General features: G+C 49.5%; 1 protein-coding gene across 9 annotated transcripts in view; it reads left to right on the top strand.

Annotated features, from left to right (window-relative positions):
* VAV2 (vav guanine nucleotide exchange factor 2) overlaps positions 1–27900 on the top strand; it is a 99792-nt gene that overhangs the window by 4057 nt on the left and 67835 nt on the right. For all 9 annotated transcript variants that reach the window (XR_008202664.1, XM_052668051.1, XM_052668045.1 and 6 more), the window contains exon 2: positions 18610–18726. Coding sequence is in view for 8 of the 9 variants with exons in the window: in XM_052668051.1 (XP_052524011.1) it covers positions 18610–18726 (117 nt within the window). In the remaining variant the exon portion in view is untranslated. The remainder of the gene's footprint in view (positions 1–18609; positions 18727–27900) is intronic.

Genomic DNA, 27900 nt, shown 5'->3' with positions numbered 1-27900 from the left:
CAGGAGCTGGCAGGTGGTTGAGCGCAGTCCGGCTCTGAGGCTGTACCCAGCACCATGGCACAGACAGAGCCAGCCTGGTGGGCTGGGAATGCATATAGGAGAGCATATGCTTTCCTGCATATAGGAGAGCAGTTCCCCTATAGGACAGTGTATCTGTGCTCCCAGGCGGTGATTTCCTCGGCAGAGGGAGGCTGACCCCTCTCACCTCCTGCTCTCCATCTCTCCGCTGCTCTGTAGCAGCTCCAATTTACCCCGCTCAGGTCCCCTTGCTTTTTATTTACTCTCTGCTTCTTGAAGTTGAGTTCTGTTCCAAAAGCAGCTATAAAAAATGGCCTCATTACAGATCACTGTTTACTGTGTCTCACTGACTTCCCGTTCGGATGTGCTGAGCTTTACAAAGGGGGGGGGGGGGGAGAGAAAGGTGCTCTGTTTTGTAGGGCTGAACTCGGGAGTGCCTTGCAAATAGGATCCTGCAGCAGTTTTCCTTCCCATCTTCCTACAGCATCACTGGGAGCAAACGTTAGAGAGCACCCTGAAAGCTTGCTGGAGCTGGAGGCAGTGCCCTCTTTCTCTGCTGGCTGAGGTGATGAGGTATGATGTGACCTGAGGCTGAAGGCTCCTGTGTGCTCTGCTGGGGTAGGAGGTGACTGAAGGTGTTGGATGGATCCTGCAGGCTGTGCCAAGGAGCATAAAAAGCAGTGAGGATGTTTTTTTTCCCCCTGTTGAATGATAGATGAGAGTTAAATACCTGCCTTCAATACAGTGCAGGAGCAATCTTGTGAATAGTTGCCTCGAAAAACACAAAGCCCCAAAACTCAGGCTGTTCTGTCACTCTTCCATTTGGGACCAAGCTTGGAAGCTGCCCTTTCTCTCAACAGCAGGCTGACGAGCTGCAAGAATTGCTTCATTTCTGCATCCTTGGTGGTGTCCCAGTGGGCTGGGCAACAGACATTGTGGTGCTTGGTTCCTGCAGGAGATAAACTGCTGTTCTGCAGTAGTGATACTGAGCTGCTTGGCTCTGTCTGGTCCAAGTGCTTGAGCGAGAGATTAGGCTGCAGGATTTGAGGCTTTTGCTGGACCAGGCCAGGTGTGCACCAGGGTTACACTGTGCTGAGAGGAATGGCTGTGCAGCCCTGGGGAGCTGAGCATCACCTCCTGGGTTCTGCAGACCCGATGCTTCCTTCTGCTCCTCCGCAGCCAGACGGAGCCCAGCTCTTGGCTGGGACAGAAATGTTGCTTCAGACTGACCCCAGGGCGAATTGTTGATCTGCTGCTTTGTCCATTCTTAAAGAAACAGAGCTCTTTTCTCAGCGCGGCTTTGGAGCCCTCGTGCTGCCGTACTTCTCCATTCAAATTCTTCTGAGCTGAGCCCTCCCGAGGGATTCTCTCAAACTATGCTGATCCCACAGCTCTGTTTTCATTGTTAGTTATTTATTTTGAGCATGGACGCACCTTCCTACAGCTGCATGACTGCTTTTCTTCCTCCCTCATGCAGGCTTGGCCCTCAGTTGCATCCTTCACCTGAAACAAGCTGAAAGCACAGCAGTGAGCGCAGCTTCCCTGCTCAGATCCCACCCTGTGCACCTGTACTCTGCACCCCCAGGATTCTGCTTTATCCGAAGCTGTGTTCCATCTGAAGTTGTTTTCCTAAGGAGAAGGAAAGGCTTTCTTCCTGTCTCAGGGCAACTGCTAATAAAAATGAGAGTTTTCACAACTTTCAAACCTACTGTTAATTAAATGACTTTTCCCAGCGTTGCGTTTCCCTATCAAGAACAGGACAGCCCGGAAAAGCTCTGTTTCTAATAAAAATGACTTTTTACACTTTTTTTCCCCCCCCCCCCCTCCCCTCCTGTTTTCTTTGGTTGCAGCTCAGTGTTGTGTTCCATCCAATGATGCAACCCAAGGAGCGGCCGCGTTTGTCCTCCGCCCTCTGTGAGCTCTGCAAGGGGCCGAGCAGAGCTCTGCCAAAGCAGCCAGCAGAGCACAGGGCTGTGTGCGCAGCAAAGCTTTGCTGCTGCAGCAGTTGGGGTTGGGAGGTGGGGATGAGTTTCATGTAGCTGGAGTTTATCAGTGGCCCTGCAGCTGCTGAGCCCTGTGAGCACGGGCACTTTGCATGGGTAGCAAACCTCTCCCTAGAGCTGTGATTTTTTTGCTGTTGGGTGTGGGGCTGTTGAGGAGTTAAACTGCTGCAGGCACCTTTCCTGTTTCTGGTTACGTTCTATGAATATTCTGCTGATATTCCTCCTGGGGATGTGAATCCAGACCATTTTGGCTGAGTGCAACCTGATGGGTCTCCTCCTTGTTAGCAGAAAGGTTTAGCCGGGGTGTAACTGTTTGGGTTTATCCCTGTGAAGCCCTGAAGATGAGCGAAACATCTGAGCCTTTTCTTTCTTATTTCCTTGTGTCAGAAGGTGTTCGTGCTCTGACAAAATTCTGAATGACTCATCAAGGACACTGGACAAATCTGGGTGCAGATGGGTCAGGTTGCTTTGCAGATCCGTAGCAGAAGTCACCGCAGAGTGCTGTGTCAGCCACCAAGATTCCTGGGCTTGTCTAAAAAGCCCTGCAGAGCACATCTTGCCACATCCTCATTGTCCAGTGTCATTCCCTTCCCGAAGTGCCCGATGTGATGGCTGGAATGGCTGGAAGCCTTTCCTTCACCAAACAAAGGCTGCAGCCTTCCCACTGTCTTCCTTCCGCCCTTCTGCACGTTGTCGCTTGGGTGGCAGGAGATAACGCAGGATCTGCTCTTGTTGTTTCCTAACTCGGGGGACTGCCCTGTCTGGGCAGCCAGCATCCAGCTGGAAGGTCCTCCTTCGCCTCCTTGGAAAGCCACCAGCCTGACTCATATCCTGACTCGCTCTTTGGGTCTGGCTCATGGGTGTTGTGATGGAGCAGAGCGTTGCTTGCGGTAGAGACCCGCTTGGAAATCAGCCTTTATTTGCTGTGACACCACTTGACATCTCAGGTTTGAATTTGCCAGGTCTGCTGGACGTGGGGAGCACCTCTGGTTGTGCGGTGCCTTGGATGCCTGTGTCGGGAGCAGCGTGAACCCGTGCTGACAGCTGACCTGGGGCTGAACCTGGTGCAGTGATGCAGATGTTGACAGCTGTGCAGGATGCGATGACAGCGGGGTGGTGTCTGTGGGGTGGGGGGGGTTCACACCTCAGCTCACGCTGCCAGCTCTGCCTTGATCAATGGGGGAGGTGAAAAAGTTCCTCTAGAGGAAATTTGCTCTTTCTCTTCAAGCCCTGTGCTTCAACGCTGATGGAGGGGGGGAGTAAATTGGCCTTTTTATAGCATTCATATCTTTTGCTGTGTTTTATGGTAGCTTACTGCTAAATGGAACATCTGGTATTTGAAAGGGAGTGGGCAGGGAGCAGAGCAGACCGAGAAGGGGAGGAGCAGGAGGAGTGATTTGTGTTTGTGCTGCAAACACAGAATTGTCTGTGAAATCTGCTCGACTCCATGTGCATGACAAAAGCATTTGGCCCCATGGGAGGGAGGAAAAAAAAATGCCCGAGCCTTGAGCACACATCAGCCTTGCTCTGGGGCTCACAGATGGGGGATGCTGCTCAGTCACTCTGGGAAACACCGTTGCAGTGCTGTGAGGGTCAGGCAGTGCCCTCACTGAGCATCAGCAGACTGCTTTGATCTGAGACGTGCTTTAGAGACTGGTTTGCTTTCTAGGAAAGGCAGTTTGCTTGTGTTGAGTTTATCAGATACGTGGAGTGTGTGCAGGAGCGACTGCATTCATGGAAGGGTATAGGTTTGCCTTACAGGGTTTCCAAGGCAGGGTTCACCTCTGGCAGGAGCAACGTGAGGGGAGGAGATACTTGTGAATGTAGCTGGATGTTTATATTTTGTTATGTGTTTGTGGAGAGCAAGTGTGCCTCAAACCCACACACACAGCCTGGTGGTTCCCTAGGACAGGCAATGTGTCTGATACCTGGGGCAGCCTTGTGTGCCTACTGAGAGCCAACAAGCTTTGGGAAGCACTTGTACACGTCAGTGATCTTCCAAGAAAGCTGCTGGTGAGCCTCAGGAGGAGAAAAACAAACAACTCTCGTCTTGGAGACCTGTGGGGGAATTGTGACTTTCAACAGCAAATAAAATAAAATCTATAGTAAACCCAGGATGTTGCTTTGAGCGGCTTCCCACTTTGATTTTATAGCCCAGCTTCCACTTCTTTATCCGTGCTGCAGAGCTTTGAGCTGTTCTTTTGGGCTGCCAGGGAGGAGCAGGGCTTTCCTTGCACACCATTCTTTGCTTGTTGTGCTCAGCTCTGGCCCCAGTGCTGGCAGCAGGGAGCACCCAGAGGACTGGATGTGCAGCGGGGCTCCTCCAAGAGGATTTTCCCATGTTAGGTTGCAGGATGTGAAATGCGAGCATTGCACTGAGGTTTGTGGGGTCACAGCACCGGGTGCCAGGAGGTGCTGCTCCCAGGGGAGCAGTCATGCAGCAAGCTGGCTCTGCTCATCATCCCCATGATTCACCCCATAGCTCTCTGCGTGGGTCATCTCCTAATTGGGAAACCAGTTGGAGGCTCAGCAGCATGCCCTGCATTTGTGCAAATATTCTGTGTAATGCAGATTTTCTGTGTAATGCTGTGCATTGCTGTGTAATTAATGGGCTCCATCACCACTGCTTCCCAGCGCTTTGTGTGGCGCCTCTGTGCATCATCCAGTCCGCATCTCCCTGCTGGGAACTTGGTCTGAGTTAACATTACTACAGTTAAACATTCCCATCACCTGATAGCAAAGCACGTTTCTTGCAGCACGAGCAGCAACTGCGGTCGAAGGCCGTGAAGGAGGAGAGATGAGGCTGTGATAAGGCTGGGAAAGGCCGCTGGGATTGTAGGGAGGCTGTGCTCTGCTCTTTGTAAGGTTTTGCAGCCTCATCATGTGTGGGTTCACGTCACAGAGCTTTGTCCACACTGGGGAACGCCTCGATGCTTTTCTTATGAGTGACAAAGGTTAGAGGTGGTTCCCCTTGTCTGGGCAGCCTGATAATCTCATAAGGCATTTCGAGGAAGCTTTAATGGAGCTGCAGTGTCTGCTTGAGAGGGTTTTCCTTAGCCAGGTTGTCACAATAAGCATTTCTAATTAGACAGATTTAATTCCAGATCTTTGTGCTCCCCCACCCCCGCTTTCCCTCTTTAATTATATTTGCTAACGTGTTTAACAGCTTTCCCTTCAGAAAAGAACAATTTATGCAAAGGTCATAAACAGATTCTGGCACTAATTACTCCAGGAGTTGCACGGGGGAAATCAACTCCGTGGGGAAGGCGAAACCTTTCTGGGCTGCAGTAGAAGGGATTTCATCTGCACGTGCCCAAAGCTGGGCACCCACTCAACAGGTCAATCCACCCATGTTCGGGCCCAAGTTGTAAAGCTGATTTCTTTCAGTTTGGGGCCAAATTGATGAATGGCATTGCGTCCATCCGTGGTGACATCTGTGGGTGTTCCTGCTGGTGGGTCCCGATCCGTTGTTGGTGTTTGGTGGAGGAGTGGGATGGATGTGAGCCCCTCCCCATCACAGCTGCTCGCTGCCCAGCCTGGCTGCTGGGCTGGGTTAATGGGTTTTGTCACCTCTGCATTTTGGAGCAGCTGCAACATCTGTTCCGAGTGATAATAAAGCAGTGCTGAGGGGAAATTAGCATACAGCTGCCAGGGTGGGAGAGAATCTCTATAGGAAAAAAAACAGAATTTCTTGATGGAAGATGATGCCTCATTGCATTTTCATGTTTCCTGGTGGTTTTGGCAGCATGAGCAGAATCTGCTCCTTTGCAGCGGAGAAGGACAATGCCACAATATGGGCTTCTGATGGAAATTCTAAATTGAAGTGCCCCATGTTCTGGTGCTTCAGCCAAAACCAGGACCTATGGTGCCATGTCTCTTGGTGCTGCTCTTTGCCAATAACTTTGCATTGAGGACTGGCTCCATGCTGACCATTAAACCTCATTTCTGTGACTTTATTTCCCTGGTGTATTTCCAGAAGACCAGGACCCTGAAGTTCTGTGATGCAAGGATTTAATTCTTCCTTAAGGGAAGGCAGACAAACAGGCGTTGCCATCTCTGCTTTGGGGAAATGCGTAGAAGCGCGACTCAAGTGCTCTCTGCAGTCTTGTAAACTTGAAAGCAAAGTTAAAATAAGCAAGGTTTAAAATGTATAAAGCGGAATATTGGCAAACAACAAGTGGGTGGTGTTCTGCATCCCCCCCCTCCTTGTGAGATAACTTAAAGGGTGGAGGTGGGGAGCTGCCTTCAGCATGGGGATCCACCAAAATAAAGCTGCAGGAGCGAACGGTGTTATTGCTTAGGAGGAAAGCTGTGCTGTGCCAAGTGGGAAAGGAGGAACTGCTTGAATCCACCTCGATTTCTTCCCAGGCAGTTCTCCTAATGACAGTGCAGGCTGTGAAGATCCCTGAAGAAAAAGATGAGGTGCTGGGTAGTGTTGTTGCTCTGTACAAACCTGTCATACAGCCGCTCAGCACTGTTATTTGTACAGCTCCACTAGTGCTGTGCAGGAGGAGCTCCCTGCAGGTGCCTCTGCACAAAGGGGTGTTTAACTTGTCTTTGTGCTGGAGGTAACATTAATCACTGCTTGGGTTTGTCTCTGTCAGAGCATAAGGCTTTGTTGCTCTGGAGAATACACGTGGAGCTTCTTCTTGCTTGCAGCACTTTGTTAGGGCTGTGTGAGCCCTGCTTGGTGCTGTGAGCATCCTCTCAGTGGCTCCGTTCCGGGCTCTGAGTTCTGCTGAAGTCCTTATAGTGCCCTCAGACTCGGGTAGGAAATAGGGGATGTGTACGTCCTTTATTTTTCTCCTTGGGTCCTCTGGCTGTTGTGGTTCCGCTTTTCCTGCTGTGAACGGCAGCTTTCCTTTGCCAATTTTCTTCCCCTCCTGCCTGTAAATAAAAGCAGAAACAGCAATAGGAAGGACTTGGTTCTGCCAGATGGTTGCAAGGACTCTGAAAAAGAGCAGATGATTACAGATGTCGCTGTTTGCTGTAGTGTTTGGGATCTGCAGGCTGTAGGGTGTAGGGTGGTCCGTTTGGGTCCAAAAATGAAAGTCCCAAAGCAGAAGATGGAAGGGCTCTGTGCAGGCCCTTCTGTTCCTGGGAAAGCTAAAACTGCATTTGCCTCTGAGGGCTTTCTTCCCCTCCGTGAGGCCCGCAGGTCTCCATCAACCAGATGCTGCTCACTCCTTGAGTCCTGGGGGGGGGAATAATCTTCATAGTGCTAGTTTTCTTGATTAGTAAAGGGTTGCGTTTTGCTTCTTGAATGCAGCCAGAAGCCATGATGACTTTGTGTGGAATGTTCTTTATTCTCCCCTCCCTAAAAGACATCAGCAGTTGGAGAGCCGCTCCTCTCTGGAGCTCAAGGAAGTGCTGCTTTGAATAAGAGCTTTTTGCTTTGGAAGCTGCACCTCAGAGAGATGCTTTATTTCCCCTGGTGTTTATGGCCATGTAAAATACTCTGTAGTCTCCAATTCTGCAAAGTCTCAATTGCGGTGTGCGGAGGAGCGATTTATTCCTAACAGCTCAGCCTAATGTGTGCTGTAGTGATTTTAACAGGAGCTGGACCTGTCTTAATGTTTGCTTCAGAAAATCTAAAAAGCATCACGTTGGCTGCTCAGCATTCCTAATGACTTCTGCTCGGGGTTGTGCAGAGCTCAGTGTGTTTTATCATAAAATCATAGAATGGCCTGGGTTGGAAAGGAGCACAGCGCTCGTCCAGTTCCAACCCCCTGCTGTGTGCAGGTCACCAACCAGCAGCCCAGGCTGCCCAGAGCCACATCCAGCCTGGCCTTGAATGCCTGCAGGGATGGGGCATCCACAGCCTCCTTGGACAGCCTGTTCCAGTGGCTCACACAAATCAGTACACTTGTTCTTGTGCTGTGCAAAAGGAGGGTTTGGAGGTGAAGTGTGTATAGGGTGAGGCTGGTGTCGCAGCTCAGCGTGCAGCCAATTTGGAAGGAAATGGTGACATCTCCTGCATGAGCACAGCCCCTGAACAGCAGATCCCTTCTGCTGTAACGTTTGCTCTGCCTATGCACGGTCTGGTTGAGTTCTCAGTGTGTTGATGGAAGCAGTTGCTAAGAGGATTAATTTAAAGCAGAAGATAACTTTTCATTAGTTGTATGCAGCCTAAATACTGGAAATGAGTTCATATTGGGTGGCTCCATGAAAATAGCAGAGGGTTGCTGTCCAAAATGGACAAGCAGGCTGCATTTAACGGCGTGGTGACACTTAGCCACGTCAATAAAATAACTTTAATTTGCAGGTCACTGGGCTTTTTGTATTCTTTTAGGGCCGCTGCCTATCCAGATGTATCGACCCGCTCCCATTTGAAGCTCTGAGCGTTGTCCTTCTGCATCCTGCCCATTTCCAGTGCTGTGAAGTGGGGTGGATGGCTCTGGGAGGAGCGAGGGTTAATGGCTGTGCCGGGCTCAGATGCTGCTCCCCACTTCCCTGCCCCTTCTGCTGAAGCATTAGCGGTCCGGCCCAACAAGTCCCCAGGGTCTCATCTCCCTTCTCCACTCGTACCAAATTAATTAGACCAGCACAGCAAAACGAACCCATCCCTAACGCACTCCGCTCTGCAGATGCAATTACGCCCTTCTACAGAGTTTATTTTAGATATTCCAATTAGGAGAGTAAGCTGTGCTCGTGTGGGCTGTCTGCTGTAACTGTTGCTGTCTGGCTGGTAAATACATCATTAAATTCTGCTTTCAGGGGAAATGCTTGTCCTAGTGGAGCACCTGCGTGTGAGTGCACCAGGTCCGTGCAGGGGTGGGGAGAGGAGGCTTCTGAGCATAGCTGGCTCTTCACAGCTCACAAATTCCAGTTAACTTTTGTTCTTTCTTTTCTTGAATGAGTGTAAATTGAAGCATCCCAAGTGTCTGCTTTTCTACTGAAATATTTAAACAGTTTCTTTGTGGTAGGCTACGATACATCCTTGATAGCACAGGTTGTCACAGTATCAGTGGGGTTGGGAAAGGCCACCAGGATCACCTAATCTGAGCATCCAGCCACCCCACCATACCCAATGGAGGACTCACCTTGTGTGCTAAGTCAAAGCTTCAAGCTGCGTGGCCAAAAGCATTGGAGACTTTAAGCAAGAAGGGCAGAGCTCTGGGCAGCCTGGTCTTCTCGTGGTTGGCGACCCTGCACATAGCAGGGGGGTTGAAACTAGAAATCATTGTGATCCTTTTCAATCCAGGCCATTCTATGAACTTCACCTCTCCTAGGTGTTTCCACCTAGGATAAATATCAGGGCAGGGCATCTGCTGGGCTGATTGCAAGGTGCTGAATTTCTGCATCCCTCAGATCCCTTTTTTTAAACATAGGTGAGGTTTCTAAACCCACCTCTAGCCTTGTTGCTGCCAGCACTGAATACTGTTGTGCTGATGCAGCAGACAGGCAAGTGTTACAGGCTGGAAAGAGCAAGACAGGTATCGGATGAGAAAGTTGTGTTGATCTTGTTGTATCCCCAGTGTATTAATATAATGAACAACAGAAATATCTGGAGCCTTATTTCCCATAATATGTGGGCTCTGTTCTCTGTTCTTCATTGCTGGTTCTTTCAAGCCAGGCATCAACTTTTTTTCAGCAGCTTTACGGATGCTTTACCTTCTGTTTTCATCACTCACGGAGCACACTGGGTTGGGCACAAAGCTCCCCACTGTTTCCTTCGTTTTAGGACTCCCCCGGATGAAAGGTCATGGATGGGGACGTGCCCAGCTCCATGCCTGGAGCATGTGCTGTGATGGCTGGCGCTCGATACAAACACGCCTTTGAAACCTTCAGCTCTCAGTCATTGCATAAAGATGCCTTCAGTTCGTTTTGGCACTGAATCGTTTCACGCTTTGGGGAAACTTCACAGCGCAGCATTAATTTTGGCCGGAGTCTCTCGTTAAATCCCACTTTGCAAAAATAACTGGAAATGGAAAGTGATTGCTCTGTCTCTTTTTTTTCTTTTTAGTAGCGTGTTTTCTTCCCGTGGTGCAAATGGGGGTAACTGAGAAGCTGTAAAGCTGGGCTTCAGTGGCGCTTGTCCTCTCCTTGCCTGGAAAAAGCCTTGTGCAAGTGATCAGTGTGGGGTCAAATCACAGATATGGCATCTCTGAGTCCTTGGGTTTGGTGGATGTAGGGGCCTTTAGCTTAGCTCAGAGTAGTTAAACTTCAAACCTTTCACTCTTGCAATGAAAAGCAAAATTAAAAAGAAGGACAGACACATTAGGGTTTCCAAATTCATTGGGATAGCAGTGCACAAAGCCCAGCTTCTTAAATAAGAACCTCCACAACCCATCATCACAGCGATGCCAGTGGGCTCCCCATCCTTCACCTGGTTGAAGTTCATCTTAATTTGTACCTTGCATCTGTATCAAATGGGATTTTTAACCTTCAGCTTTCCCCTCTGGGCCTCCCAAGCTTTGTGAGACTTACCGTTGCTATTCGGTTAATTAATTTCCTTGCAGTGTTGAGGGGTGAGGAACTGATACCCTGAATGCAAATCACAAAGTGGGCTTTGTGCACTAAGAGAAACAGTGCTAACGCCTGCGTTTGTGGATGGCTTTCCTTTCCCTCATATAGAGAAATGGATTTGGAGCCATGAGGAGAGAGCCAAGTAGGATTTGGGGGCTGAATCGCAAGCCTGCTCAAATTGAAGACTCATGGAAGGCTTCTGCTGATGCCTGGGCAGTTCTGAGAACTGAGCTGTGCTTTAAGACTTGGAACTCTTCTTTTGAATGTTGAATGTTTTCAGGCCCTCTCTGCAGGGAGGAGGAGCTGAAATGCAGGGCCTTCATCCCAGCTGGTGGCTCTCCTTTCTCACTGTCCCTTCACACTGTGAAACGGGCACTTTGTCAGCAGTTTGCCCTGTTTTAATGGATGTGGCCAACGGGCACGTGGCTATGGTTCCTTGTACAGAGGGAGGTGGTGGCAGAGACCTCCGTGAAGGCAAAGCACATTGATTGCATCAGTGCTCCAAGCTACATCTGTCTTGATGTCTGTTGCTTTATAGAAAGCAATTGAGTTGGACAAGCAAAGCTTGCTGTGCTAAATGCGTTGCTGCCTGCTCCTGATTTACTTTCTGGTCTTTACAGAAGAGATCCCAATGGGACACACTGCGGGTCTGAGGTGAGGCTGGCATCCCTTGGGTCTCCCCTCTTGTCCTTAAAGATGAGTGTAACGCAGTAGGCTGTGTGTCTGGTGAATGTCCAAAGCAAAAGCTGAGCCACAAGCAAACAAACAGCAGCAGAACGTGTGAAGCCAGAGGTGCTCTGGCTGCTGCGTGCAGCTCCCATGTGCCACCACGATCAGAGAAACATCCAGAGGCCCATTAAAAGCACATTGTGAGCTTAATCTTGCACGGTACAGCCTAATCTCATATGCAGGTCTGCATCAGCCATCTGCAATGTGAAGAGTAGGGCTCTGGTTTTAATTACTTGTTGAAGAAGAAGCTGGGGGATATCTTTCAGCATCATTACCCGGTGTCATTAAGCTCAGTTTTTGGACTGTTTGTTGTCTGCTTCCAATAATGCCATCCCAGTCCCCAGGGTGTCACTTAGGAACAGTTTCTCACTGAGCCCACTGGCAGAGGGTTGGCAGCCTGATTTCAGCAAGGACACACAGGTAAATGTGGGCTTGGGCAAAGCCCAGCAAGCTCTCTTCTATTCTGCCAGGGCAAACCAGGGCTTCCTGTGCTTCAGCACTGATGTTGATGCTGAACCGTGATCTCTGGATCTTGTCAGGCAGCAGCAAGACTGGACAAATCACGATCCATTAAAGCCTTTCAGCCCCCCAGCATTGCCATCCCGGAGGTACCCAGAACAGCCTTTGCTGCATATCCAATTTCTAAGATTTCTTGCTGACGCTTGTATCGAAATGACAGGATTTTCCAACTGTTCCAGGCCATTATGCCCTCCATCAGCAATTTAAAAGGTAAAAGCTGCAACAAATGCAGGGTTATAAATATTTCTCATGGCTGTGTTCTTGCTTTTCAATCGCACTTTCCCTGTGTGCGCTGTGCTGCTTTGGCTCAGTGGGATGAATTGCGTCGGGAGATGGGTTTGTTCAGCACCTCTGATTCCTGGCAGGTAACCTGGCACTTCTTGCAGGGAGGAAAACAACACATTTGGTTGTAATTTCTGAGGCTTTGTGAAGGGGAAGCAAGTCTAATTGGAAACGGATCACCCCAAATCACGCCTGCGTGGAGAAATGATGCTTGAATAACGCAATGGCAGCTCGTACAAAGCTCTTGCCAGAAAAGTCTGCTGGATGTTGAAAGATTGCATGCCACTGGTCTGATATCAGAGCTTTTGAAATAAGATTTCCTAGGGGGCTTTAAACCAAAAGCGTGCAGCATCTGCAGAGAGACAGATGTGTGCCTCGAGCTGGGAGCAGGCCTGCCCCAAATGGCTGCACTGTCAGCTGAGGGTGGGCCAAGATAGCAGTGGGCACGTAGGATTGGGCTCAGATGGAACTCATAAAGCTGATACAAAGGTCTTGAATTCAATGTGCAGATTTGGTTATTATTTCACGGTAGTCCGCATAGCAGAAATGATGTTGCAGTCAGGTATTACAGGCATCTAACGCAGCTCCTACCCCACGGTGTGTTTCTAAAGTCAAAGCTTCTCTATTCAGCATCTTGGTTTTAAACAGAATAAAGGTTTTCTGCGTGTTTTATGAGCCAGCCCAGACTCGCAGCTCCTGCCCGGGGTTCCCTCTCACAGCTCTGGCCCCAGTGCTTGACGTGACAAGGGCTGATTTCCCCACTTGGCTGCCGTCGCTCCTCTCAGGGCATAGCAGAGCTGTTCTCATCTCTGTCCTGTCAAGAGTTCATCACGGCCCAATTCCTCACCCATCCCAAAGAGCAGAAAAACAATGACTGCTTGGAAAGTTCTGTGTAAGCATATCATTCTGGTGTAACCCTATATACAGTTATGTAATTACCCGTTTTCTTTAACAGCAGCTGGATTCTGCGTTACAATTTGATTGTCATGGTTGGGACAAGCCCTGTCCTAAAGCTGCTGGCCAGAATGTTTTGAATTTTCTTTGCTGCAAGCTCAGTGCGTGGGAAGGAGTCTGATTTCTTGATCAGCTACAATAATATATATATATATATTTTTACCTATGGTTGTGTTTCATGCATGATGAAGCATGAGCCCTGGTGAGGCAAACGGGAGCTTAGGACTTCATGTCAAGAGCAAAAAGCTGAATGATTCCTGTTTATCCCTGGAACCGACCTCCCTGATGGAGCTGTGCCTCTTCCAGCAAGAGGAGAAATGAGCTGGGCTTAATGAGTGCAGCAGGGGACTCTGCTAAGGGTGACAGACATGGGCAGATGGAGCAGTGCCTCCGAGCCCCTGCAGCCTCAGACCTTGTGTCTCGCTCAGTCCAAGCCAGGATTTGGCAGTGTGCTGCTAATGTGCCTCAGAGACAGCCCAGTGCTGCTCTTGTGTGGGAGAGGCTGAAAGAAGCCTCTTTGTGTTTGGTGTCTAAGGGCTGTGGATAAGGATGCAGGTCTATCCCAGTCCATGAAGGCATAGCGCGCTGCTGCTGTCCAGGCTGGTCCTGCCATGTAGCACAAAAGCAGCAAGGGAGGGGTTTTCATGGACCAAGTGCTGATTTGGAATAACCCAAGGGCATTTGTCAGCCCAGGTTTTTCCAGGATGAGTAGGGATGCAAATTCTCTTCTAATTAGCAAACAGTGCTGCTTCCTCACTTTCCTAACACTAAGAATGTGGCAGGTTCCTCAAAGCTGTGCTGTCCTTCACCCAGAATTTCCCCCTCTCAGAGCTGGTGAAGACTTACGCCTTCAGAAAGGATCAGGCCCATCTGCTTTTCCCAGAGCTTGTGCTTATTCCTTTGCAGATTTCTTCCTTAAAGACACCCTACAAGATCCATCTCTGGAGTATAATCAGCATGGAGAACTGAAGTAAGGTTTTCCAAATCCTCAGTGCCAAGGTTTCAGTGTGGTGGGTTTGCACCCTGGCTGCACTTGTTGCATTCGATGGGTTTTGGCAGCCCTGGGGTTGTGTGGGCTGAGAAAGGCAGATCTGCAACCACCTCTGATAGAAAGGCTGGGGCAGTTGGGTGAAGCCTTTCCCTTCCCTCTGCTATGCTGGCTTTCCCCTTGGGACCTTTGCCTGCAGACCCGGGAGGACTTCACAAAGAGGGGAAATGCTGTCCCCGGCTGCGGCCAGCTGCTTTCTTTGGGAAGTCACAGCTTCCTTCCGCCCATTTACAGCCCCTGTGCATCGCAGTGGCAGCGCGGCTCTGCCGGCTCCCTGGCATGCTCACAGCAAGCCTTCCTGGCCCTGCTGCCAGGGATGGCTCAGCTTCCCTCCAAGCTCAGGGAAGGTCATGGATGCTATCAGAACGTGGCCCCTTAGGATGTAAAGATTGTGTTTTCATTCCCTACCCTAAACCGCGAGGCATTACCCTGTTCCCTTCTCCAGCCCTGCGTTGTCATCTTGGATTCATCAGACACCTGATGGGGGTTTTGTTCTAGATATTTTGATTTCATTTCTCACTTTTCTCTGAAGGAACACATGTAGTGGGTGAAGTGAGCCTGCTGGCTCAGCCTGCAGCATCCCTTAAGGGTTTGGGGTCAGCAGAGCCCCCATAGGATGCAACAGGTTGGGCTTCTGCAGCTCTTACAGTGCTGGCTGGGCATACAGGGGGACTTTCCCCTGTGTTTTTTCTATGTGCACGTCAGAGATCACTTCTGCATCTCTGAGTAATGTGGATTTAATCATTTGATGCTACGCTGCATCTCTCATTCTTCCCACGTCCTCAGAACAACAGCCACCTCGGCGGTGCTTGCCCTCAGTCCCTCCTTGTTTCAGTAATTGATGCTTTGTGGGGAACCCAGGGGCTTTGCTTAATGTTCCTGCCGACTCTGGCTCAGGAATGACTTCCAGCAGTACTTGTGTCTATAACTGAGCTTTGTGACTTGGGTGAATTTAATAGGTTACTCTGGGACCTCCCACTATTGCTTTTTGTTTGTTTGTCTTAAATTGATTTTACAACGTTCTGCATATTTGGGCATCCAATATAGAACCTCTGTATTGTTCTCTGAGAGACCTGCCTGGAAGCCCACACGCTGTGAACAGCAGCAGTTCCCACAGCTGCCCAGAGCTCTCTGTTCACCATACCTGTGCAGGAGCAAGGAGAGCAGCAGGCACAAAGCAGGGCAAGGTGCTCCTAATGATTGTGTGCTGTCCCTGGAGGATGAGACTTCAGTGACATCTTGAGAGCTGATGCTCCTTGCTGGGAAGCACCTTGGCTTGCTTCTGCTCTTCCCAGTGACCAGTAATTGTTGTTTGCTAGAGGAGATGATTGCTATCCCTCAGGTGCTCTCCTAGGGTTAAAAAGGGCTTGTGGGTGGTGGTGAGGAGACAAGCTGTGGTGAGGTCAGTGCTTATCGGTGTTTCGGTCTCGTTAATCAGTCTTGCTAAGTGGAATTTGCCCAGTCTGCGAGGCTCTGAAATGGGGAGAAATAATAGCACTAAATTGTTCGAAAAATAATTTTGTTCTCCACTTCTCAGTAGATAAATCTGCTGTCCAACAACCTGAAATTTAATCTGTCCATCTAAAGTAATTGATGAGCTGCGACTTGAATCCAAATGTGAATGGGAGGAGAGATTTTCTGCAGAGATGCTTTTGTATCACTTCTGCAGCTGCTGCTTTCTGCTAGAGACAATGGGATGCAGCAGGGGAGCACCAGAGCTGCAGAAGGTGCAGGGCTGCTGTTTGGAGCGGGACATGAGCTTCCATTGTGCTTGTGGCTTTAATTACTGCTCCCAAAATTCACTGGTAAAGCCTTGATGTGGAGGAGAGCTAGACCAGGCAGAGATATTTGGAGAGATAAGGAAGTAAAGGTCATGGTTTAACGAGCGGTGGTCAATGCAGGGTTCTGGTAGCTCCAGCCCTGTGGATCCTGATGGGCACTTGGATGCTCTTAGACTTTCTCACTGCTCCTGACTTTGAAACAAGCAAAGGGAGTGTCAAGAGCTCTGTGCTTCAGCTGGCTGCAGGCCTGCTTGTGCAAGCACCTGCATGGCTCTTATCTGGGCTTCATCACTCTTGTTGCCCCTCCAAGTGTTAAAGCAGCACGCGGGGAACTCAGCATGACTCGAAGTCAGCCCTTTGTTTTCTTAAGAGGTTTAGACTGCTGCGTACCCGTTTCACCACTGATGATTACAAATTCCATATTTTCTCAATGAGAGCTTTTTTCCTTTCCCGTTTGTGACGGCCGTGATAAGCAGATGCTCACAGCTCCCCCATTGAGGGCTTTCTTTTCGCCTGGTGTGTTTGGGCTGTGTTGGAAGTCAGATAAGAGGAAATCTGACATCACAGTCAGGAAGTGCTAAAGAAAGTCGCTTTCGTCATTCATCATAGGTTATCTACAATGGTGAAGCTGCAGCATTCCTTGCATGCTGCAGGGCCCATTTAAAGCCCACGGCTTTGGACCAGGTTCAGCAGCGTGGCTCTGTGCCACCCAGAGTTATTGTACGTGGCTCCAGAGCACTAACCCAGCCCTGCAATCACTGCTTCCCAAAGAGACCAGCTCTGAAAAGCTGTGAGCCTTCCCATCATCCCACACCAACAAATCACCTGCCCCACTTTTTCCTTTCCCTAAAATTCTATCATTCGGTTTCTCTCGGGGATCCCAAGCCTTTCACTAGGTTTGTACCAGCCCGAATGTAGGAATTGGGGTCTGCTGATGAGCATCTTCCAAATCCCACCCTGGGCTGATTGGTTGCTGAGCAGACACTGCAGCATTCACAAGCTTCAACCCAGAAGCTGCTGAGGAACTTCTATGCGCAGGGCTGCTGTCATGCCATGATGTGATGCTGAGATTGCACTCGCTGAGTTTCTGCAGGGCTGGTGGCAGTTTGTTTACCTCTCTGCAATGCAGCGTGCTGAAAAATAAGCAAATCTGTTCTGAAACTTGGTGGTGCAGGTGCTGGGGGCCCTTTTGCAGCCAGCATGGCTCAGGGGCTGTGGTTGCTGCTCATTACCACCCCCAGCAGCGATTCAGGGCTTTTTGTTTCTCCAGACGTTTCTTGCTCCCATTGCTGGGCCTTTCCAGCGTGTCTTTAAACAGATGATGGGGCCCTTCCGTGATGCCTGTCATCCCTTCCTCGATGCTTGTCACTGTGTGAGCTCGGTGGCTGGCTGTGTGCAATCAGTGTCTTTCTCCTGCTAACTCAGCAGCCGGTGGCCTGATGGCTCCCAGGTTAGAATTGGGTGAGCAAAGACACTTGGACACACCAGCTGGAAAAAGTATTTGGTTCTGTCCTTCCTTAGCAGGCACAACCCAGGGTTGGGAGCCCTGCCATGGTGTGCTGGCATGCTGTTGGAAATGGTCAGGATGAGGCATTTCATTGCCTTGGGCATGCAGTCTCTGAGATCTCTCAGAAAGGAGGCAGTGTGAAGCTGGAGCTTTTCGTGGAATCAAAAATGCATTATGTGGAAGGTTCAGGATCTGGCATCCTCCACCTCCAGCTCAGCTGAATACCAATGCTGTACAAGTCAGTCTGAAGCGAGCCCTTCAGCCATCCCTTCTCCCCAAGCCCTGGGACCTGCAGGGGTGCTCTGCTGAGAAATGCCCCTTGCTGTGTGCAGTTGTGGCTGTAACCTGTGCCAGTCACGTTCAGAACTGGAGGCTGAAAAGGATTTAAAATAAACATGTGCTTTGAAATCTGAAATCAATGGGGCTGCCATGTGAGAGCAGCCATAGGCCTGCTGCAAGCAACCAGCGTGCACAGGATGTGAATTCCTGCAGGCACCCAAAAGACAAAGTTGTTTCATAACCCGTATCAGCAAGAAGTTGTAAAGCGGTTCCAAAAACCCTTTCTGTCTAGACAGGTTATATTTACGGCAGCATTTATGTGAAATAGAGGAATGCCCCAGAAAAACAGAATTGTTTTCAGTTTCTGCCTCTGGTGCTTGTTTGTCTAATGAGAGCACTGATGTGATGGCTGTGCCCGGTGCTGGGAGCTCAGCTTCACGTGGAGGGGCTGAAGGGGAGGAAAGGTGATGGGGTGTGGGTGAATCCATGTGTTGGGAATGAGGTGGTCCTGCAAATCCATCAGCACCGACCTGAAGCATCATCCTAACGGCAGTGATGCTGACGTGCTGCAGTTGTGCTTACAGATGTAGTGAGTACAACTTGTGCAGGGAGCTGCCAGCAGGAACGTGTTGGAAATGGTTAAAAGCTCAGCGCTGGGCTTCTGTAGCCCCTCAGCTGTAATTTATATTTGGGTTAAGGCTTGAAAGGGAAACATTCTGGCTTGAGCTTTCCAGCCTTTCCGCAGTGTTACCTTATGTTTGAACTGTGAAAGTTGTTTTTCAAAAGGGTGTTTGTTTCTGCTGTGCAGCTGAGAACACAGAAGTCCTATCAGGGCACCAGGAGCCCGACTTCTCCAGGAACAACAAATAAACCAACGCAAGCGTTTTTCAGTGCAAGTCCCCAAGTTCCTATTAACTTGTCTCACACATGAATTTAGCTGGGGGAAATCTCCATTCAAATCTGTGCCCGTCTCGCTTATTTTTTTTTTTCTTCTCCCTTTTATGTTTTCCTTTCCCTCAGTTCCTCTGCTTGAAGAACATCCGAACCTTCCTAAAAGTGTGTCACGACAAGTTTGGGTTAAGAAACAGCGATCTGTTCGACCCCTTCGACCTGTTTGATGTGCGGGACTTCGGCAAGGTAAGAGCACAGGGGATGCGAGGGCTCAGTGCTGCTGCAGCTCTGCAGGTTTGTGCCATGCTGTCGTGAATGTGGGAAGGCTTTGTGATTTTTTTTCTGAGCAAATTCTGTGCCTTAACCCATGCATCTGGCTTGTGGTAGCTTGAATATTTGGGGGCTGATTCTGCTGTGTATTAGTGAATTAGGGGAGCAAGCACTCGTGCTTTGTTCAGGTTGCAGAGCCTCTGGGATCAGCCTGTAAGTCCATGGGAGATGGCTTTTTTGGGGGGGATGTGCTTCAGGGTTTTCCCCAGGTGTGTGTGTGCAAATCATGCACTGTCCACCCCAGCTGCTGCTTCTACCAGGAGCACAACAGCCGTACCGAAATCACTGTCAGCTCTGCGATGGGGCGCGGGGAGTTTCTGAAGTGGTCAGAAAGTTTCACGCCAAGGCAAAATTAGCAGCAAAGTGAAAAATGCATGTGGAGGGTTCCCCCCCTCATTACCCCCACTGGGTGCTGGCTCTGTTGGTGCTTTGTCACCTAGACATGGGGGGGACTGAGCGCATCCTGGTGTTGTGCTGCAGCTGATGGGCAGCACTGAGTGCTGTAGGAGCCCCAGCTGTGAGGGAGGAACATCCTACATGGTTCTGATAAGAGCCTGTTGTTCTGCTCCCTTTGCTTCTGACATGTAAGGCATCAGGAGTGCACTGTTACTCTGATGGATTTGGAGCTCAGGGAAGCTATTACATGGGACAACTGCTATATTCTGCAGTGGAAAAGGTGTGAAAAGATTTATTAAAGCTCTTTCTCTATTGTTTTACCTCCCTGTCACTGCCAGGCATAAGCTGCTTGAAGGCATTTTCTCCTCCTCCGATTATCCGAAGCGTAGATTTTCACTGCTGATGGGGATGTATTATTTGATATTTATTGCCTAATTTATTTCTGGACCATTATCTGGAATGTGCAATCACAGGGGCTTGTTTTATGAGTTTTTTAATTTATGAAATACAAGGCAGCTCTTGTTGCTCTGGGAGTAGGAATGCACAGAGGGCACCTTTTGGGCTGGGGAAAGAAGCGCCGCTAATTAAAACGCTGCTTTATTGTCACGTTTCTCTCACTCTGTGCTGCTTCACGTCACCATAGGAGCCCACGAGCAGAGCCTGGTGGGATGTAACTCCTGGAACGTGTCAGCTGAGCACAGCTTTGTTTCCTTTGTGTCCTGGTTTAGCTTCTCCTGACTCCTCCTGTTTACTTTTCGGAGGTCATTGAGGATTTCGCAGCCTTTGGTCTGTAGCAGGGGAAGCAGATGATGTGCTGTTGGCTTTTAACCCGTAACAGTGCCGTTTTTGTTGGTTTTTAAGAGGCTTTGGAAGGGAAAAAAAACTTATCACAAACTTCAGAGGGACCCAAGCGTGCTCGGTGGCTGGGATCGTGCTCGCTTTAAAGCGCCCTATCTTCAAACAGCCTCACGTGGTTTGCGAGGCACAGGTTCTACGCACTGAAATCTCTTCCTGCTGTGGCTGTCATGAGTTCGGTGGGATGTCAGCTGCCCTGAGTCCCTCTCAGAATGTCCCCATTGTCTTTGCCACCTTTCATTCCCACTCGATCCTCAGATCTGCGTTCAACAGCGGCAAAGCAAATAAACAGGGAAAAATCTGCAGCTGACCGCAGCGCCTTTCCGCTTTGAGCCTCAGTCCTGTGAGCAGAAAGAGCCTTCAATTCACATTCCCACTGGCCAAGGCAGACTTCACACACAAAAAATCCTCCCCCAAGCCATTCATTACTTATACCAGTAGTGCGTTTTGGCCTGTGAGACGCTTTGGCTGTATTAGAGACTTTCAGAGCGGTGCGTAGGAATTAAGGACTGTTTAATTACATGGGGAGCAGTGCTGGGTGGTTCTGTTCTGAGGGCTTGAAAGCAGTTATTTCTCTCCTCCAGACCTGAAGGCTGGTTAGACAGCAGTCACCGACAGCACTCGGACTTGCTGAAGTGTGATTAGCAAACAGAATGTGGCAGTGGGGACTCTCATCCCTCTTTGGGCTTTAAGCTCAGGAAGTCGCTGCTTCCTTGCTGCCAGCAGGAGACCAGCTGGAGAAATGGGATCGCTGGCCATGTGGGCTGCTCCAGCCCAAATCCCCACGGGGCTGAAAAGATCCATCTCAGCCTTCGTGGGATGTTGGGTAATTGGCAAGCGCGGGCTTCTGTGGAATGGATGTGTCATGGTTCTTGTAATCGGGGCTGCAGTATTTCCCAGTTACCCCAGGGAGCTGAAGAGCCAATAGCTGCTCACAGCCAATATTTTCCTGATGTCCAGTTGTTTGGCAAGCCCTCTGTCGCAAGGGGAGGGCTGTGCTTCACAGCATAGGTTGCCAAAAGTGACCTGCAGTGCTGACTGCCCACATTTCCAGTTTGTAAATGCTTTAAAAGACCAAATTGTTTAAAAGAATACGTTGTTTTCTACAAGTTGTATCTCAGCTTTGCTTGGGTTTGAATCCTTTTTCCTTGCGAGGAGCTCAAAAACCATCGTCCACAATAGGATGTATGAAACTGTACGTATAAACTGCTCTATGGTTGCATTGATTGCAGGACGAGGTGGCACAGCTATGTCTGAAATGAGGGTCTGGCATTGCATGGGTGCTGTGCCCATTCCCTGCTAACACAGCCCGGCTCCTGGAAGAGAAATGAAATGAAATAAAGCCTCAGTGCTCGCGTACAGCGTGGTGCTGCGCTGCACTTCATGCACATTTAATAGCAGCAATGATATAAAACACAACTCTTATTGGACTTGCTAATTTATTGGCACCGACTACGATGAGATAAAATGTACATAAATATGGATTAAACTCTTTATCACTCTATTAGTCAGCATGATAGCAGCAAGGTTCATTAAATGGAGTTACTCATTTTCAATAACTTGCAGTAATGTACCTTTTTTTTTTTTTTTTGGAGAAATATAGTTCAAATATTCATAAACCCACAGAGTGTGCTGTTTATTAGCCTCCCACTCCTCTCTGCTTTCCTGATGTGTGTTTAATTGTCATCGCTTTTCTCCAGAAGTTCTTGGGCTGCTTGGAACGAAGCTGCGCCCCGCGTGCTGCGTACATACAACTGCCCCATGGGAAGGGGCAGCAGCACAGTGCTCCCCTTCTTGCACCCTTTCCACCATCTCAGCCACTCAGTGGCTGCTCTGTGGGGCTTGGGTGCGTGTCCAGAGAGGGATCCTATGGAGGCTGATCTGCTGATTGCTCTGTAAGTCGCAATATATGACGTGTGCAGTGGGTAGGAAGAGATGAGAGCAGCGCTCCCCAAAAGAAGGGTGTGTGCATTTCTTCTAAGCTCCCATGGGAGCAGCACTGTAACCAGCCTGCAAAGAGTACATGGAGATGTGCGTGCTGCTGCTTGTTTAACTGCATCAGCTTGGATGTTGGGATGGAAAATAAAGCTGGGAGAGGACGAGTCGGTTCTGTGGGTCTGCTTTGGGGTGGGTGGCGCTTTGCCCGTGGTCAGAGCGCACAGAGCTGAGCAGTGCAGGATGCAGGGGTTGTAGGCTGCTCCTTGGCTTACAGGCTGGCTCACAGCAGGTGCAGTGCGTCCCACAGATGTTTTTGACCCACGCACTAAAATCGTGCACAGGAAACCCTGACGCTGAACTTCCCTATAGCAAATAGGGGCGAATGAATTGCTGATCTCTGTGGCTAGCCAAGCGTGCACCAGGTGCTGCGTTCTGCTGCACAGACCTCCTGCCATGCTGGCCATTGGAGCTGTGGCTCCAACTGCTGTGAATTTCCCCCAGCTCTCTTATGGAAGCTGGAAGCCAAGCTGTGTTGTGCCCTGTGGTGTCTCCTGTCCCCAGCTGGCTGAGAGCAGAGGCTGTGCCCCCCCCCCACCCACTAGTGGCCCTCTAGCACTCAGCCCAGCACAAGCTTCTAGCTGCATGGTAACCAATTAGCACTGTTTTTTCCCTTTCCTCTCTCCCCTACTTGCAAATCTGCACTGTTTATAGATGCACAGCTTTTCGGTGGAACCGAAAGAGCCAGAAATGTTTGTTCTGGGAAGCTTTGCTTTCTCTCCTCCCCTCCCCCCCTCCTCCCCCCTTCTTGGCTGCTTTCCCCAGTATTTTTCCAAGGGGTCACATTAAGGGGTATTAAGTTTCAGATCAAACAAGCATGGCAGGATCTTTCGTAACTCCCATGGTCTGCATGGGAGCGCTGTTCTCAAAAAGCAGCTGGATGCTGTAATGTGTGAGGAATCCAAGGTATCGATCAGGACATGGATAAATGCATATTCCTAATGTGTAGGAAATTGATTTTCCTTTAGTTCCTTCACTTGGCTGAGTTCTCCTTGCAGTCATATTGGACAAGATTGGGGTGAAAATGATGTTTTTTACTTCGGAAAACCTTTGAGCAATAAGACATCCACGTCTCTGCCTCCACAAAGGGTTTTCCTATTGTTTGAAAAATGTCTGGTTGCATTTGACCCCTGCAAGATGTTTTTCCTTTATTATGTCATCGGGCATTTGTGACTTAATGACTTGGTGAAGATCATCATGACTGAGAGATGTCCCCAGGCAAAGTGAGTCCTTCTATACTCAGTGCTGTGCTGTGTTGGTGCATCTGGCATCACTTGTGCTCAGCTGTTCTGTGTGCATTTGCAAAAGGAAGGATATCCAGCCCGGGTCGTGTCATTGAAAGCAGTCCTGGGATAAAAGGAGGTTCTTATTCCATGATGATCCAGGGCTCTGCTGTTTCTTTATTAAAATCTTCCCTATGTTTCCTAAGCTCTTGGAGCTGCAGCATCTGATAGTGAGGTTGTCTCAAGGCCAAACGCTTCAGTTACACAGAATAATTAACATTTCTTGAAGCAGATTAACGTGTGGGTGTAACCCTGTGTAGGCAGAACGCGCCAGAAGCGAAACTCTCAGCCTGAAAGCACTGACACGACCAAATGCCACCAACCTGGGGCAGCTCTGCATCCTCCCCCTTTGAAACAGATTTGAGAGGAAAAAAAAAGGCTTCTGTAGGAAACAGATTCCAAAGGAGAGCAGGTACCAATTGGTGCATCATTGCCCCGTGCCTCAAATACCCACTGTGATGGTGGGACCTGCTGCCAGGGGAGGGGACAGGTCTTGTGTGCATGGAGCAGGGGGGCCTACTTGAGGCTCCTCCTCCATTGGCCCTTTGCATTTGGACGGTCACTTGTTTGAATAGAAGCATTAATGTTTCACAGCAAATCAACATTGCACAAAGCAGGGAAAGAGAGATGGTGCGTGGAAAGCTCTGCTGCTTGGCGAAGCGTGGGTTTGGTGAGGTGTGTGCTCAGCTCTCCCAGCAGCTCCTGCCTTTCCAGCACAGCTCCGTGCACCAGGGCTGCCCTCCTGCTGCCGCTTGCTGCCAGCAAGGCTTCTCCTTTCCATCCCCCACTCATTCAAGTGAATTAAAAAAAAAAAAAAGAAAACAACAACAAAAAAAGTCAGCATCTCGGAGTATTTTGTTCCACTCTTTCAAAATGGGCTGCTTGTTTGTCCTTGGAACGAGTCCAGTTTTTTTTTTTTCTTTTTCCTCTAGAAAAGAGATTTCTTCTGCTCTCTCTGTGCTTCCCATGCCCAATCCCATTGGGTGCAGGGTGGTGGGGGCAGAGGATGGTGTCATGGACCCCGGGGCGCTGACATGGGACTGACATGGGTGGTTTGACTCCGCTTGCAGTGCTGGCAGGGAGCAGTGTCCTTTGAATTGGCTTGAAAAGCTTCTCTCAGCATCACAGGTGAGGTCAGGGTGATGGAGACATCTGAAAGCCATCTGCGTGGGCTGTGTAATGCTCTGAACTCATCTGCCCTTTGGGAGAGCTGCCTCTGCCCTTCTAGCTCTTGCAAACTGCCAGGGTTTGAGGTGAGTGAGGAAGAAGAGGGAGGCACAGGGGCTGTACAAGTGATGATGCTTTGCTGATGAGGTTAATGAGCCTCGGATGGTGATGCTGCAGCAAGTTCATTTATGTTCTCAGTCTTAATGGGGTGCATGTAAGTGTGGTATTTTCCTCTTCAGCATCATTTTCATCCTACTTATTACATATTAAAGCATAATTGTGTTAGCAAGGAGGCAGCCCTAATGCACCCTGGGTAAAGCTAATGGTGTGGGCACACTCTGCTATTTGTCAGGGTTCCCTATCCCAAGCCTGTCTTTAGGAATTTCAGGAATTTTTGCTCCAGTGTGGAGCTGGTAAATGTTTGCAGTCATATCTACTAAAAAATAAGGCAGTGTGGGAGAGGCTGGCTTTGGAGACTTCTCCCTGGCTGACAGATGGTGGGGATTTCACAGCCTGTTCCTTAAGTTTTGAAAAAGGTGGTGAATATTTCAGAGGAAGGAGCTTATGTGCAAATGGGCTGGAAGTAAGGCCAGCAATTTTCGTGTTCTCCTGGGACTCGGATGGAGCATCCCTTCCAGTCCCCAGCCAGGGCTTCATCCTGCTGCCTTGCTGCCAGCAAGCAGTGTCAAATATCAGGGGGAAAATGAGAAGCCATCCCACCATATGTAGAGCTTCCAGTGTTGGTGTCACCAATGTGCACTGAGAGCTGGGGATTCCAGAGGATCCTATCTGCAAGCACTGGTTTGAGCAGCAGGATGGGATCTTCTGGGTGCTTGCAGAGCCCAACCAACACAAGGTTGGTGCTGGAGCTCTGGTTGGGAGAGGAGCTTGCAGAGGCACGGTGTGATGCAGTGAGCTCTGGAGCATCGCTCCCTTCTGTCCCTGCAACATACCTGAGTCTGATGGGTGCAGCCGCTCTGCAGCGGCAAAGAGAAACCCCGTCTTCCAAACCAGTGGACTGTAAAGATTATTGAAAAAAAAAATTGAATATATTTCTCTCATGCGGAAATAGTGCTTTAGTTCCTGTACATAGAGATTTATCAAAAGGACCTCTGTGCTCCAGAAGCAGCGCTGAGATCACAGTTCACTGCAGATGTGAATTGAACTGGCTGAGTCCCACTTCGTAAGAATATGAATAACCATTGTACAGTGGCAGTGTATCTTGAACCCTATGCGTCAGTTCTGCTCTCAGGCTGCTTTTGGAGACGCTAGGTTTTCACAGCAAATTAATTAAGAAAGCTGGAAAAAAAAAAAAAAGTAAAAATAAAGCAAACCCAAATTTTCTGGCTCTTGGAAATAACATGAAGTTGGCTACCAGGGCTCTGTGACGTTGGTTGCTGGGGAGCAGCAGCAAATGGAGTCCAGCAGTCCCTGCAGATGTCAGAGATGGATCCGTGTAGGTCTGTTTGGCTTTGTTTCCTTTCTCAACTGGGATGTTTGGTTCCATTGTAAAAGATGCTGGATGGGAAGCTAATTTTAAGCACTTTCAGCTAATGCAGCTGTTGTGGGTGTGCTGATTTTGTAGACCTTAGCTGACAGCTCCTCCTAGGAGATTTGGTTTCTGGACCAAGAGCTCAATGGGATTAGATGTTTATGGTGTATTAGATCACACACACAGATTTATTAATCACTAGGTGATGCTGTGGTAGGGCCTTGAATAGTCTGGAAGGGGAAAAACCCATTGACCTCAGTGGTGCTTTTGAGGTAAAGAAGAAAGGCAGGTCAGGGTCACCAGCCCATGTTTGATCTAAGTACCAGACTTTATTTAAAAACATACATGCATAGGAAAAACTGCAGTTGGGAAGGAGAAAAACTTTTGGTTAAAATCCAACCTGCAGGGAGCCGTGCAAAGGGCTCTCGCCTGAAGCTGTTTGCTCAGCCCGTTTCCTCCATCAGCCAAACCCCAGCACGCTGCCTGCCGCCCATCCCATCGCCTTTGTTCATAACATTGTTCTAATTACTGGAGTGTGAAGAATTGACCCTTCAAATGCCTCTTGGCAAATTCCATTTGCGCATTGATGCTGTTTGTCTCGCCATTAGGGCTGGCTGTAGTGGGGCTGTGGTCTGGGACTTCTCTGCCCTTCCTGGGGGTTGGGAAGGAGGATCAGAGGGGTGATCCCTTCTGTTGGGCTCCTGTTGGGGTGTGTGTTGGCCATATCCTTTCTCCTACTCCGTGCCAGCAGAAAGCATAGTTCTGGGGGATGTACATATCTCTACCCCACTGTATTGTGCAAGAATTGAAGTCCACTGAGTACACTTGGGCACTAGAGTAATGGCTCTGCCATTGGGGCTGTGGACCCATTGGGTGCAAGGACCCAGGAGCAGCTGGAAATGGGCTGCAGGAGTGAGGTTCTGCAGGAAGCCAAGCTTTTAACCCAAACTGGGATGTCAGCGGGGGCATTCTGATGTATGTATCCTCTGCTTGCTCATGATAGCTGTCCCTTGAGGAAGGGGCTCAGTGCCTTTGTCTGGACCTTTTGGCCCTGGCTCAGAGCAGCAGACTTGCACACATCATTTCTAGAGGACTTTTGGTTTTTAAGTGGGTAGGGAGCTCTTGAGTAATGCTTTGGGCTCTTCCTGCAGTTGTGAGGGGCTAAAAGCTTAAAAATAAAACTGAAAGCTCAGTTAGCAAGTAATTGCAAGGTTCCTTGGCCTAAGGCTTTAAGAAAAATGCCAAGGAGGAGGTTTTCTCCCTAATGTTAGAGAATGGGCAGCTTTGGACCGGCTCCTGACTCCTTCAGCACTTACGGTAGGTCTGTGCAGCTGCTGTGAAATTACAGGTTGCTGCTGTTTGGGTTTCCGTCATCCCCAAGAGTGCCTTGGCAGCACAGGAGCCCAGGCCAGCAAGTCCTGGAGAGGAGAGCTAGGATTGATTGCAGAGGTTGTCCTCCCCCGAACCCCGGGGGCTGTGGGGCTGCAGCCAGTTTCTGGTATATAAGAAAGTCTAATTGCCCATTATGGGAGTGCTTGGTGCACACACCGACCCTTTGTAATGTGCCTCTTCTTGGTCAATGACTCAGGGAAGAGCAGTTATCCTTCAGAGGAGCAGCAGAGCCTGAACCTTCACTCCATTACCATGCTGTTGTGTCAGCTGCTCTGTTTTAGCCCTGAAAGGGGGAGAACTAGAAAAAAACAAGGGAAGGTTGTGAAGTCCCGCCTCTGGCTAAGCAAAGGAGAATGGTTTGTGGCTGGAGATGCTCAGCGTAGGCTTCAGCAGTTGGCCTAAATGATCTCAGTCACCTTTTCAACCTTGACAGCCTTATGGTTCTTGCTTTCACCGTGGCAGAGCCCAGCACAAGAGAAAAGCAGTGCTGGGAGCCTTGGGAGAAGAAAG

This window comes from Tympanuchus pallidicinctus, unplaced genomic scaffold (assembly GCF_026119805.1).
Source record: "Tympanuchus pallidicinctus isolate F22 unplaced genomic scaffold, pur_lepc_1.0 scaffold8, whole genome shotgun sequence".
NCBI lineage: Eukaryota > Metazoa > Chordata > Aves > Galliformes > Phasianidae > Tympanuchus > Tympanuchus pallidicinctus.
Note: the sequence above shows the minus strand (reverse complement) of the source record. Positions and strands in the feature narration are given on the sequence as shown.